Below are 13,027 nucleotides of genomic sequence, written 5' to 3'. Positions count from 1 at the left end.
GGGAGAGCTTGGAGGTAGTGGGAGACGGGTGTGGAGGGAGAAGTGGGGGAGGTGGAGAGAAGAGGGAGCGGGCTGGGGAGGTGGAGGGGAAAAAAGAGGAAGTGAGAGGAGCTGGGAGAAGGTGTGATGTGGAGATCGGGAGGTGGTGCGGGGGGGGAGCGGCGGGTCAGGTGGGGGAGGGTGAAGGTTGCGGAGAGCCGCGGCGGCTTGTGGGGGCGGGGCTGCGTGGCGCGCGCATGTCAGGGTTCCGCTGGGCCGCGTGCGGGGGCCGTTGGTGAGCGACGTGAGGCAGGGCAGGCGCGCGCCTTCCCGCGGGGAGTGACTGAGAGAGAGGTTCGGGGGCGGGGGTCGGAGGTCGGAGGTAGGGCCCACCCGGTTTTGTGGTGACAAGTTCGGGTCCGTGAATGAAGGTGGCGGGACAAGAGGGTAGGCCTATGTTAAAAATAATAATGAGGGGGAGGAGAGTAGTTAGGGTTGCCGTTTGAGAGGAAGTGAAGGGGATAAGTTTAAAACCCAGCAAAGAATGACCCAGAAACTGAAGTTACTTTAGGCAATTGAAAAGAAAAAGATTGGTGTGAAAAAAAATGTGGGTCCATTGCAAATGAAGACAGAAAAATTTAACATGGAGAATGGGAAAATGGCAGAGGCTAAAATAACCACTTGTGCTTATCTTCACATAGAACATCTCCCAGAAATGTCAGACATCCAGATTTGCAGCTTGAGGGGGATATCATTTTAAACAAATTTGTTGCAGATCTTTGAAGACTTAATTGTTTGCACAGATAAAGAATTTGAATTTGCTTTACTGGCACATGCACTCAAATGAGTACAGTATGAAGTGTGTAAGTCCCCATTTACAGAGCCATCTTAGATAAAAGTCCCTAGGTATGGCTGCTTCAGCTACAGTATGAGGGTCTTCCAACCCAGTCCACACTTGCACTTACCCACCTGTTCACACCCGGTCTTGGCTCAAGGGTGCGCCAGGCTTGATTGCAGGGTTCATGACGCCAAGATATTGCTTCAAGAATCCCCTTGAGACCGGATGGCCATATAAGACCACTGGGAGGTTACCACATCAGGCCAGGAGGCCTCCATGCCAGGCTGCTGTGGCAGGTGGAAGAGACACCTTGTTTGGTCTACGTACAGGTCAGGAGTTCAGAGGCAAGGAGGGCTTGGACATGTATGTGGGGTGTTTCAGAAGGCTTTTGATAGTGTCTTATATCGGAAGCTAGTAAACACAATTAGAGATTGGGGGTATATACTAATATGAATATTCAATTGAGAATTGGTTAGAAGTTGTAATATTTCCATATTTGCTGGTGGCAAAACTATGTGAGAATGTAAATTGTGAGGAAGATGCAAGGAGACTTAATGGATGTGGACAAGTTTAGTGAATGTATAAGAATGTGGTGGATGGAATACAATGTGAATAAGTATTGTTATCCATTTAGGTACGGAAAAAAATCAGAAAAACAAAGTCTTTGTTAGTGATGAGAGATTAGGAAGTATTAAGGGCCTGGGCTGCCTTTCTGATATTTCACTACAAGGTAGCATGCAGGTGCAACAATCAATCAGGAAGGCAAATGATATGCTGCTCTTAATTATGAGGCTATTTGAGTAAAGTTTCGTATAAAGTGTAAAGTCCTAGTGAGACTGCTACTGGATTATTGTATACAGCTTTGGTCTCCTAATCCAAGAGGGGATAAATTTACCGTAGAGGGAGTGCAGTGGAGGTTCCCCAGTTTAATATCTGTTATGGTGAGATTCTTTTGCGAGGAGAGACTGAAAATACTGGGCCTGTATTCTCTAGACTTCTGAAGAATAAGAACTTAGACATTGAAGTTTACAAATTGTTTCAGGCTGTGATAAAGTAGACGAAGCATTTCGTCTGACTGTTGGGTCTAGAACCAGGGGGCATCATCTCAGATAAGGAGTAGGTCATTTAAGACTGCGATAAGGAGGCATTTCCTAACTCGGAAATTGGTGAATCTTTTTAATTCTGTACCTTCGAGTGCTGAAGACAGTCAATCTTTGACAATTTCTGGAAACTAATTAAGATGTGTAGAGAGAGCAGAAGAAAGTGACATTGAGGTAGATGATCAACCATGATCTAACTGGTTCAAGGCCAAATGGCCTTTTCATTTGGAGGGAGAGTGAGGAGCAAGTGCAGAGAACAGGAACGGATGGGAAAAGTTAGAAATGGGGCATAGGTAAAGGAGAATAGTTTGTGGAAGTGAGTAGGTGATAGAGGCAGCACTTGATCTGGGAATTTAAGTCGGCCACATTGAGGAGAGAAGATAACTAGTTTGCTGGATCTGATGAGATGGGATACAGATGCATCCTTACTAATTAATAGCAACAACTTGACCCTTGTCTGGTGTTGCCCAGTGTCCTTGTACTGAAAAAAAGAAAAGAAAAATATTCAACTATCTGAGTATTTAATTTATAAACATTAAAGGGAGGGGAAGTGTTGGCCCTTTTTATGTTATTTACACTTTTTCTTGTAGGAATTATGGCGACAAAGTGGACTGCAGGGGATTTAAATCCAGTGCTGTGCCTGGATGTTAACAGTGAAGGCCTTGTGGCATCAGGGGCAGAGAAAGGAACGCTTACAATCTGGAACAGCCAAGGTGGTGCAATCAGCCATCTGAATTTAGGTGCCGGTGACGCTGTCACATGTGTGTCATTCTCGCACAATCATTCCAACATCCTGTATGCATCTCACAGTGAAACAGTCAGTGTATTAGACATTCGGGCTTTTGAGAAACCCTCTGATTGCTTCCATGTGAACGAGGATGAGATAAACTGCTTGTCTGTTAATGAAACAGGCAGCCATCTTGCTGCTGCAGATGATTCTGGATCAATAAAAGTCATAGAGTTGGCAAGCAAGAAGGTCAGCCGCTCTTTACGGAGACATTCAAATATTTGTTCCTGTGTGACCTTCCGACCTCAAAGACCACAGAGTTTACTCTCCTGTGGATTAGATATGCAGGTACATACAGTATCTTAAATATTTTGCTTGTGTGGCCACATAACTGGAGTTTGAAAGGGAAATGGCTGGATGTTTAGTATATCATTTTCAAGCATGTTTTCAGAATACAAGATCAGAAATTATTTCCTAAGTTGTGTTAAGCAATTTTCTTTGGCATGGCAGAGTTTGAAAATAATAGTTTCTGTATCCAGAGAAATAATTCTTTATGATTTCAGCTGGTGAGTTGATAGGTGCTTCAGTTTGCAAACACCCAGTATTAACTGTTCAACAGCAGATAGTGCAATAGCTTGGTCTAAAGGCTCACACAGAATTATAGAGGTCTACAGCACAGGAAAAAGTCCTTCGGCCCATTGTGTCTGCACAATCAAAAACCGCCACCTATTCTAATTCCATTTCCCAGCACTGACCTTTGTATGTCTTGATATTGCAAGTACACACCTGAATGCTTGTTATGAGGGTTTGTGCGTCTACCACCCTTACATTCCTTGCATTTCATCTAAACTTTCTGCCGTTTACCTATTGCCCCCTGCATTAAGGAGAGCAATTTCTTTCTCTCTACTCTCTACGTCCCTTATAATTTTACACATCTTAACCATGTCCCTACTCAATCTTCACTGCTCTTGTTCTATTGTTGAATTCAATTGAATTAGCTTTATTGTCAAATAAATACAGTGAAAAGTTTACAAGTTGCTACTTTCAGCGCCATCTTAAGTATAAGGTGTCAAGGTACAAATTCTTAGGAAAAAAGAAAATATGTTGGATGCCTCTGTATTCAGAAGATTTTTGCACCATCAATATTGTGTTGATATCATTGATTAGATTATAGAGAAAAGAAATGTGAAGCCGAAGTCTTTTGTGAGACCAAACATTCAGTTGTGATAATGTATTTGGTCCTCTTTGGCTTCAGAACTACTGCTTCATAACCAAGTAATTGGCCAAAAGTATACTGGAGAGACAGAGTTTTCGGTTATCTTGGCTCCTTTATCAGATTGTTGGCTCGAGTGTTCTGCATTGGGTCAGACCTGCAATCCTGTTCTGACACAGATCCAGGAATTGTGAGAAGAGGCCAATGCTTGTTTCTTTATCCCATGTAGATTCCCAAGTAAAATCTGTTGTTGGCTCCACTTGCAATGTAACCAAAATTCTAAATAGTTAAAGAACTAATATGCTTTTGAATTGCATTCATCTAGAAATGAATTCCAATGCTTTATTAAAACTATGTTGCTACTTTAATGTTTTATATATTTAGCCCGAGATCCCTTTGGTCCTCTATCTTGTTTTTGCAAAAACAACTGGTCTAAGGGATTGCTTTACCAATATTTTTGACTAACCCAATATAAACACTCTTCAAAATCCTGTACCGATATCTACTTTGTCTTGGTGGTAGCATTGTCACCTCTTGTATCTGAAGGCTATGAGCATATACAAGAGGTGACAATGCTCGATGCATTGCTAAGGGAGTGCTACACTCTGAGGTCCTATCTTTCGGATTAGGTATTAAACAAAGTCATGTCCTCTCGGGTGGTAGTAAACAGTGCCAAGGCACTATTTGGGGAAGAGCAGAAATATCTGCTGCACTGTTCAAGCCAGCATCATGAAAGAACTGACTGAACGGTCATTATCTCGTTGATGCTTGTGGGACCTTGCTGTCTGTAAATGGGCTGCTGTGTTTTCTTAAAGTACAACAGTGATTGTTCTTTAAAAGTACTTCATTAATCCAATTTCTTTCTTCCTGTGGCAAGAAGTCCTCATTTAAAGTTGTGGTTGCATTTCTGAAATTTGTGATTTGAAAATCATTATTTCCAATAATGATTTTAAAGCCAAGATTATGTCCCTGAGGACATTTCCTGCCCAGAAACGGTCTTAAAAAATGAAATACTATGTCGTAACATGCACAGCACTTTGCATCCAAAGCAGAAATAACTTATACAGTATTTGTTATATTCAGAGATTTGTTTTATAAGCTCAAATTAAGCACCATTCACCAGTCTTTCTCAAGCAGTCTCTCTTGCTTGATGTTGACTTGTTTCTGTTACAGCTTGATGGGTTCTGAAATGACTGTGCATTGGATTTATCAATCTCAAGTCTGTGTTGAATATGTAGGTGTTGTTTGGAAGGACCAAGTCTTTTCACACTGGTACGTTCCCAAGTGAATCTTAGAGTCATAGAGACATACTCCCATTTTCATTGCAAGCAGTTTCTGCAGATTTTTTGATATGTTTGGAAATCCCTTTGAGGACATCTCTAGTTCATGTCATAATTGATCCCTCTGTTTACTCTGGCACAGTGCTGTATCATTCTGTGAAGATTTCTATCCCATCTCTTTCATAAGTTGGAAAACTCTTGGAAATGTTCTTTTTTGCTACTGACGCACTTGGCCCACAATGCCCACCACACACTCATCAAACACGATGACATGTCTTGACTGCAAGAATCAACAGTATTTTCGATGCCATAGAGGATGGTGAACCACATCATAATTCCTTGACTAACTCATTCTCTCCATCTATTACCTTCATGAGTTGGTGAAGGTAAAGTGGAGGGGGTCAGCTTTGAATGCTACTATCATTCACTAAAACATGAGCTGTATCAAGTAAATCATTAAAAACATTAAAAGTACTTTTTACACTTTGAGATACTTCAGTTTGACAGGATTATCCAATAGAAGCAATATATTGAAGGAAAAATGTTCTCTGCCATCATAAGCCCTCTAGAATGGGATGGCATAGAGAGAAAAAAATCTAAGTGCTCTCATTATTCAAACTTTATTTGATACCAAGTGTGGAGGAACTGCCTTTTGAGACAAGATGGAGTATGTTCCACCTATACTCATCAGAACGTAGAAGATTGGGAGGTAACTTTATTGAAACATAGATTAGGAAGTTTGATAGGAAAAGATGCAGAAAGCTGGTTCCCCTTGTAAGAGAACCTAGGGCTCTGGCTGTAATCTCAGAATAAGACCTTGTGCTAAAAAGACAGATGAAGAATTTCTTCTGAGAGTTGTAAATCTGAGGAATTCTTTACCACAGAAGGCTGTTGAGGCAGGGTTATTAAGAATATTCAAGGCTGAGATAGTCAGATTTTTAATCATTAAGGGAATGAAGGGTTTGGGGAACAGACAGGAAAGTGGAGTTGAAGTGTGTCTGATTATTTGATCTCATTGAGGGACTGAATGGATTACTTCTGCTCCCATGCCTTATTTGTACACCAAATGATTTGTAAATGCTCCTTGGATTAACCCCTCAATGGCTGTGCTGTATCAGTTTGGGAGACCACCAAGGACTTAACCCTAAAACACCCGGTAGCAGAAGAATTGGTAACTGTAAGTCTCAGTGCTGTCTCCTCTACTTGTGAAGTGTATATTGTTTTTAAAAAAGTCCCATCTCATTAACATTGAAAACTTGTTTTACTGCCATTTTTTTAACTGTGGAGGGAACTCATCAGCTTCTTCTGTAGTAGCACCAGCTGCTTTGCTAGATAATTTAATATTGTCAAACAAAAACACTTATTGAAACAAATGCATCATCCACCACTAACATTTAAACTTTGTGATTGAGAACCCTCACTCTGCTTATCTGGCATTGTCTTAAACAGCTTTTCCTTGGATCCTTATCAAGCTTAAATTTCCATAGCACTGGTTTTGATCTTTGATTTCAGAAGCCAAGTTCTCCAACTCATCCTGCCGCTAACATTTTGTGCACTTTAGTGCACTCTGATTTTGTCATCATTATCTTGGGTTGTTCTCAGTGCTGTAGAGGGTAGCTTACATACTCTAGGAATACTGTATTGGCTGCTCATTATTCTGCTTCAAGACATGTTAAACAATTGCATTTAACTGTTAGGCAAATAGTTTGTCGATGCTTTGCATACATGTACAACTGGGAAAGACATATTCGGGACATGACCTAAAAAAATTAAATAAAAATGATGTTTAATGAGCAACTTGAACAGGGATCTCCTATATCCACCTTTAAGAGCTCTTTGCATTTTTTTTATTTTTATTGTGAATTGGAAACTGAAAAAGTGGGTTTCTTTCTCTTAGCCCTTCAATAGAGACTGGGAAGAGTTTTAAAAAAAAAGGTACATGATGGAGAAGAAAAGAATTCCTGATGTTGGAAATCTGAAACAAAAAAGACTTCAAATAAGGGAAGATCACTGGACCAGAATTGTTCATTCTTTCTGACTGCATTCACCGCCAGACCTGCTTAGTTTCTCCAGTAATTTCTTTTTTTGTTTCATAAAGGAGACTGTCTTTGGTCATGGTGTCATTCTCCTGTTTGCTGACCATCAGCATAATATATCTTAAATTAGTAACCTTTTTTTGTTGCCTTTAGCTGTGATTTTTTCTTTGGAAACCATGTGTGAAGTTTAGTCCTTGTTTTGTTAACCTGTATAGATGTCAAAGTGATCAATGTATTCATCAGGAAAGTAGTAGTACTAAATCTAGTCTTTTGGAAATCTTCACAAACCGAATAAATCGCAATTAGCTCAAGTGGGACTGCCAGTGTTTGAGGACCACGAGTTGAACATCGCATTAATACTCCTTAAAGCAGAGTTCATAAGTCATTCCATCTTGCATTGAATTTAATTTCCATTATTATTGAAATGGTTTCTTAAATTTTTAGGACAACCTTTATTTAAAACAACAAAAATAGACCCTGTCCTGACATTTTCCATTATTTGTACGATGGTATATTCAAGTGGATTAACTTAGTTTTAGGTGAGTTTCTTCTGCATTCTCTGTATATTTCAGATTCCTACTAAATGCAGTGTTTTGCCTTCATCCAAAAGGTGTTCAGATTGGTCAACTTGTTTATGGAATCAATATAAAGATCCACACACTGAACATTGACCCAGCAGTAAAATTCTACAATTAATCATAGCATTATGCAACAAAATGGAGGCTATTTGGTTCTTTGTGACTGTGCTTTTTTTTGAAAGAAATACCTTTCAAATGCTTCCACTTATGAGTGTTTACCTATCTCCCAATTCAAATTTATTGTTGAACTTATTTGTGCCACCTTTTTTAGGTGGTACTTTCCATGTCATCATAATTCTGCAAAAGAAAACAAGGATTCTTCCGCCTGTGGTTCTTTAGCTAATCATTTGAAATGTGTTTTCTACCACTGGAAATAGTTTCTCCTTATTAACAATGGTAAATGTTGACACAAAATCATGAGTAATTGTAACCACTGACCATTGTTTTCTTTTTATGGGCCTGGAGTGCATATCCTATATAAGATTTTTTAAAATATCTTTTTACTTAACAATATACTATAATTAAGAACAAACTTTCAAAGCTTGCTTAGAGTTTTAAATTCTATGAAACCATACTCTGGTGGAGTGAAATCTCTGCAAATGTTATTATTATGCTTAGTTGAATTATCAAAAACCTTCAGTTGTACAACTCTACATCTTCCAAACTTGTGGACCTAATAACAATCTTAGCATCAAAACTACTGCCACAAACTCAAATCAGTAAGCTAATGGCAGTTCAGGAAGGCAACTTGTAACTTCTGATCTATGTGACTTAATATCTATAGAGTAGATATTCAGTCAAGAATATTTTCTGCATCTGTGGTAGGTTATGATATTATTGTGCATAATCAACTAGAGAGTAAAGAAATACCAATTCAGTTTGTATTCCTTTGTAAGGGAATAATGATAACTTAATGTCATCCCAAAGATCCTAGGTAACCAGTCTTTTTCTTTAACACCCAGCAGTTTGTTCACTCTTGACTGATAAATTGCAAGGATGCTTAATCGAATTGTTTTGCTTGCTGTCTTCGGAAGGTGATGCTGTGGAACTTGCAGAAAACCCGCCCTCTTTGGACTGTGAATCTTCAGGACCTGGCGCGAGAAGAGATGGAAGAAATGCAGCAGGGAGCAGGGTGTCAGCTTTTCAATCCACCACTGGCCCACTTCACAACAGTTGCCAGTTGTGGCAACATATTTGCCTGTGGGGCTGAAGATGGCAAGATACGGTTATTCAGAGTGACTGGAACAAGATTTGAGTTGGAATATGGGTTCCGTGGTCACAGTTTAGGTGTTTCCCAGGTTCATTTTCTGAACTCTTTTTCTCATCCATATTGGCTGATTTCAGGAGGGAATGATGCAAAGATCATGCTATGGGACGTCAGTGAGCAAATCAAAACTGATGTCAAAGGTCCTTTAAAATCATTAGGGAAAAAATCAGCTAGGTCCACTTTTAAGAAGGGCCTTGGGGTTGGAAGAAGTGACCGTGGTGCAAAAATCTGTAAAGAAAATAAAGCAAATTCCATTTTGCCAAAACTCAGTATTGACCATGGAGAAAAAGTGAACTGGATTTCTGCTGTGGACATAAAAGGCTCTAAGTATATACTAGTTGCTGACCAAACTTGTCAGATATCAGTATATCCTCTTTCAGGCTTATAGATTGCAGTGTCTGATCATTTTCAAGTGATAGTGTCTGCTTTAGGTAAGGAAAGAATGTAAGCCTAAATCATTGAGGGTTCTTGTGATACAGTGGTTTGTCCCTGTTTCTGGGCCACAAGGCTGGGTTCAAGTCCCACCTGATCCAGAAGTGTGTCATGACATGTCTGAACAGGTTGACTAAAAATATCTAAAATTAAACCAGTAGAGTTCCAGCAAAATTTGGGGATGTTTTAGTTGAAACCCAGATATTTTTGGTGAAATTTGAGGACCGCAAATATGTATATTCCTATCAATGGGTTTGATATATTAATACTTTCACAATGGCTTATATGATTTAAAAGCCTGTTAGAATAATCCAACAAACAATAGCCTCTCAAATTGGCAAAATTGTGTTCTTTCAATTCATGGAATCAATTCATAAATCATACTTATGTAGGTTTTTATTTAATTTTAAATCTTGGGAGTACGTAAATGTATTTGGCGTTTAACAATCTTTTAGAAGGTCCCTTTGAGAGCACTAGGAGGGGGCTTCTTCAAACTGAGAATGCTGAAAAGGGGACGAACAGATCATTGGGAATATTTCCCTGGAATCGGAAGCAATAGTTATAGCTCTGTGATCAGAACACTGAAAATGTGAACTCGAAACTTTGGAATACTGAGGAAGGCTTCAAATAATATTAAGGAGGGAGGATCCTGGAGTCCAGCTGGATTGGACAGGATATTTTGGTGTATTGAGGGTTACTAATTTATGACATTATTCGGTCATCAAGGTTTTTTCTTGAAATATTTTAAGATCAAAAATTATTAATGACCGACTGCTCTAACTGAAGCTACAACATCAGTTAAAATGGTTAGAATATCCTTTGTTGAGAACTAGCCCTCAATTAAAAAATGTAATTATGGGTGCTGATTAATGTTTTTGGTGAACTGTTATCATTGATCATGAAGCAATATACTGCAGTTGTTGAAAAATAGAAATAAACTGCTGGAAAAATCTCCAGGTAACATTTGTGTAGCAAGGAAATAGGTGTAATCTTAAATCAGATTTGGGAAATGGTTGATATGTAATAGGTTTTCAGCTAGAGGTGAGTGGAGCAAAGACCAAAAGAGGCTCTGTGATAGGGTGAAAGACAGGAGAAATCGACCAATGCGTGAGTTAGTACTCCAGAGCCAAAGGGTAAGGCCTTTGAGGTACAGGTACAGTGATCAATGTATTTCTGGGGCGGTGGGGGGGGTGGGGAACAAATTGAGAGAGGAGACTGTGTAGGACTGAAATAAATCAACACATCATCCAAACAGGAAAGGCATATCTAGGACCCTTTCTTCTTTTCAAGGATTTGACTGGAATTGATGTAGATTAAGATTGAGAACAAGCTCAGCCAAGCAGATGGTGGTGGTAGCAGATGGGAATTGATTCGTCCACTGTCAAGAAGAGGTGAAGCCCTCTCTAGCTATCATGGTAGGGCTGATGCAGAGGGATCGGATATCAATGATGAAGAAGGGACAGAGTGAGGAAATTGGAACTTCAGAGCCATAGAGAGCATCAGAAGAGTAATAGATGTAGATAGTCTGAATAATGGGAGAAAATAGTCGAGATAAAAAGAAATTAGTTCATTGGGGGAGGAACAGCCTGAAACAATAAATCTTTAAGGGCAGTCCAATTAATAGACCTGCAAAAAGAAAGTAGAAGTGATCTGTACGGTGTTAGGGAACTGTAGGGTGGGAAGACATGGTTGGAAGATCCACTCCATCAATATAGAACCTGACCATGCAAATATAAGCGATGTAATACTTGCCTTTTTACTTTGTCTTTCCTCCTCATTTAAGGTTCTACACATTCCTAGGTAAAATATGATTTATGTGAACACCTTTTCACTCCAGTTTACTATATTCCCTGCTCACAATGTTGGGAGGTCAAATGCTTTCCTGAACACCTCCGTTCTGTCTGCAAATGTGATCATAAATTTCCATTGTTCTGTCATTTTAATTCATGCCTTTGCTTTTATGCTGACATTTCTGCCCTTGGTCTACTCTACTGTTCCAGTGAGGCCCAACTTCAGCTTCAGAACCGCCACCTCCACTTTTGCTTAGACACTTTATAAACTTCTGGACTCAAATTTCAGTTCAAATATTTCAGACCATATACTCTGTCCCGGTTTTGTTTCTTTGTTTTTGTTTTTTGTTTTTATTTCAGTTAGCAGTTTATCTATTCAAAGCTTATCTTTTGTTTCTTTTCTTGCTCCATCACTATTCCCTTTGACCCGCGAGGACAACTCTTATGTCAGTCAATCTTTCTTTGTCTTTGCACCTTATCAAAGATTTCACTGTGTCCCATCTAGCCCTTGGTTAAGACCTATTATATCTCGTAAGTTTGCAGAGGACTGATGAAAGGTCACAACTTTGGTTCTATACACTGATCTGCTTAATCTTGAGATATTTTCCCTGAATGTTCTTTTTTTTTGTAATTTATAATCATTGCATTTATTAACCTATAAGCCTATAAAATTGAGAACTCATTCTTGTAATTCTTTCAAATCTGTTTTTGGGAATAAGACGACCTGGAATAGTCCCAGCACAAGAGGACACATTGTTTTCCTTCACGTAGTGTTGATCCATAGTCTTTGCAATGGGAAATTTAATAAACTGCATATGCTAAGTGTACATAGTTGGACTTTTCCAAAAGCTATTATCAAGGACAATTATCTGGTTGAAACCAATGGTTTTGAAACCTGCTAGGATTTTGAAGTAAACGCTTGGTGCAAATAAAGCTTGAAATTAGAAACTACATAATGGAATTTGTGTGTGTGTGTGTGTGTGTACAATTTTTAGAATTTCCTAACTTGCACCGCAGCATTTAATTAACAAATATAAATGAACATTATCCAACACCCTGGCTGACAATTGTTGGAATATTGGATTGAATCTTGGCAGACAAATATCTCACCTTGACACTCCTGAAACATGAGATGCAGGCCTTGTGATATTAACAGACCAAGTAACACCTACTAGGTTTGACTGTTTATCTCAGCCCTGCAGCTTAAAATCTGGTTAAAAGATTCTAGGGCCTTAAGTATAAAGCATGTTGACAAACCTGTAAAAGTACTGAGTGATAATTTATTGCTGAATTGTGAATCATAGAGGTGGACAACATGCAAAAAGGTCCTTCAGCTGATTGAATTTGCACTGATCAAAAACAACCACCTAATTATTCTATTCTTATTTTCCAGCATTTTACCCATAGTCTTGTATGACTTGTTAGTTGTTCTGTTTCCTTGATAATGTTGACAAAATTCCCATTTGTGATTATCAAAACCTACGCATCCATCACATATGTACAAATATTACCATAACCATAGCTGAGCTAGTTGCTGACTTCTCAGAATCCAATATAGAATATTCCAGAGCTGTGACAGTAGGCAAGGTGTTCCCACAGTTCTGTATCACTCATATCATCGTGGGTTTTTTTCCTTAATCTAATTAAATTCTCTTCCAGACACAGTAGAATTATCTTTCTAGCTTGTGTTTCCATTTTAGGATTCTGTCAGTTATTTCTGTTGCTCAGAGACTTGCATCATGTTATATACGAACACGTGGATTAGGACCAGATGTAGACATTCAGCC

General features: G+C 39.1%; 1 protein-coding gene across 4 annotated transcripts; it reads left to right on the top strand.

The window, feature by feature from the left end:
- Positions 1-264: 264 nt before the first annotated feature.
- Positions 265-12,195, top strand: wdr53 (WD repeat domain 53). 4 transcript variants are annotated; one of them, XM_087993798.1, is made up of 3 exons: positions 265-274; positions 2,508-2,992; positions 8,786-12,195. In XM_087993798.1, the coding sequence occupies exons 2-3, from the start codon at positions 2,513-2,515 to the stop codon at positions 9,404-9,406; spliced, it is 1,101 nt and encodes a 366-aa protein (XP_087849924.1). In that variant the 5' UTR covers positions 265-274; positions 2,508-2,512; the 3' UTR covers positions 9,407-12,195. The 4 variants fall into 4 exon arrangements, with proteins under 4 accessions (XP_087849924.1, XP_043557772.2, XP_087849922.1 ...); XM_043701837.2 differs by lacking the exon at positions 265-274 and adding an exon at positions 302-426; XM_087993796.1 differs by lacking the exon at positions 265-274 and adding an exon at positions 344-361.
- Positions 12,196-13,027: the final 832 nt, after the last annotated feature.

This window comes from Chiloscyllium plagiosum, unplaced genomic scaffold (genome assembly GCF_037043375.1).
Source record: "Chiloscyllium plagiosum isolate Xiang-an unplaced genomic scaffold, Cpla_swu_hap1 HiC_scaffold_13, whole genome shotgun sequence".
Lineage (NCBI taxonomy): Eukaryota > Metazoa > Chordata > Chondrichthyes > Orectolobiformes > Hemiscylliidae > Chiloscyllium > Chiloscyllium plagiosum.
Note: the sequence above shows the minus strand (reverse complement) of the source record. Positions and strands in the feature narration are given on the sequence as shown.

Excerpts from the sequence above, each read along its gene's own strand:
- wdr53 (XM_043701836.2), top strand. The coding sequence starts at position 1,002 with ATGACGCCAAGATATTGCTTCAAGAATCCCCTTGAGACCGGATGGCCA. Across the intron at positions 1,147-2,507 it reads CTTGTTTGGTCTACGTACAG|GAATTATGGCGACAAAGTGG; the intron begins GTCAGGAGTTCA and ends TTTTTCTTGTAG. Across the intron at positions 2,993-8,785 it reads CCTGTGGATTAGATATGCAG|GTGATGCTGTGGAACTTGCA; the intron begins GTACATACAGTA and ends TGTCTTCGGAAG.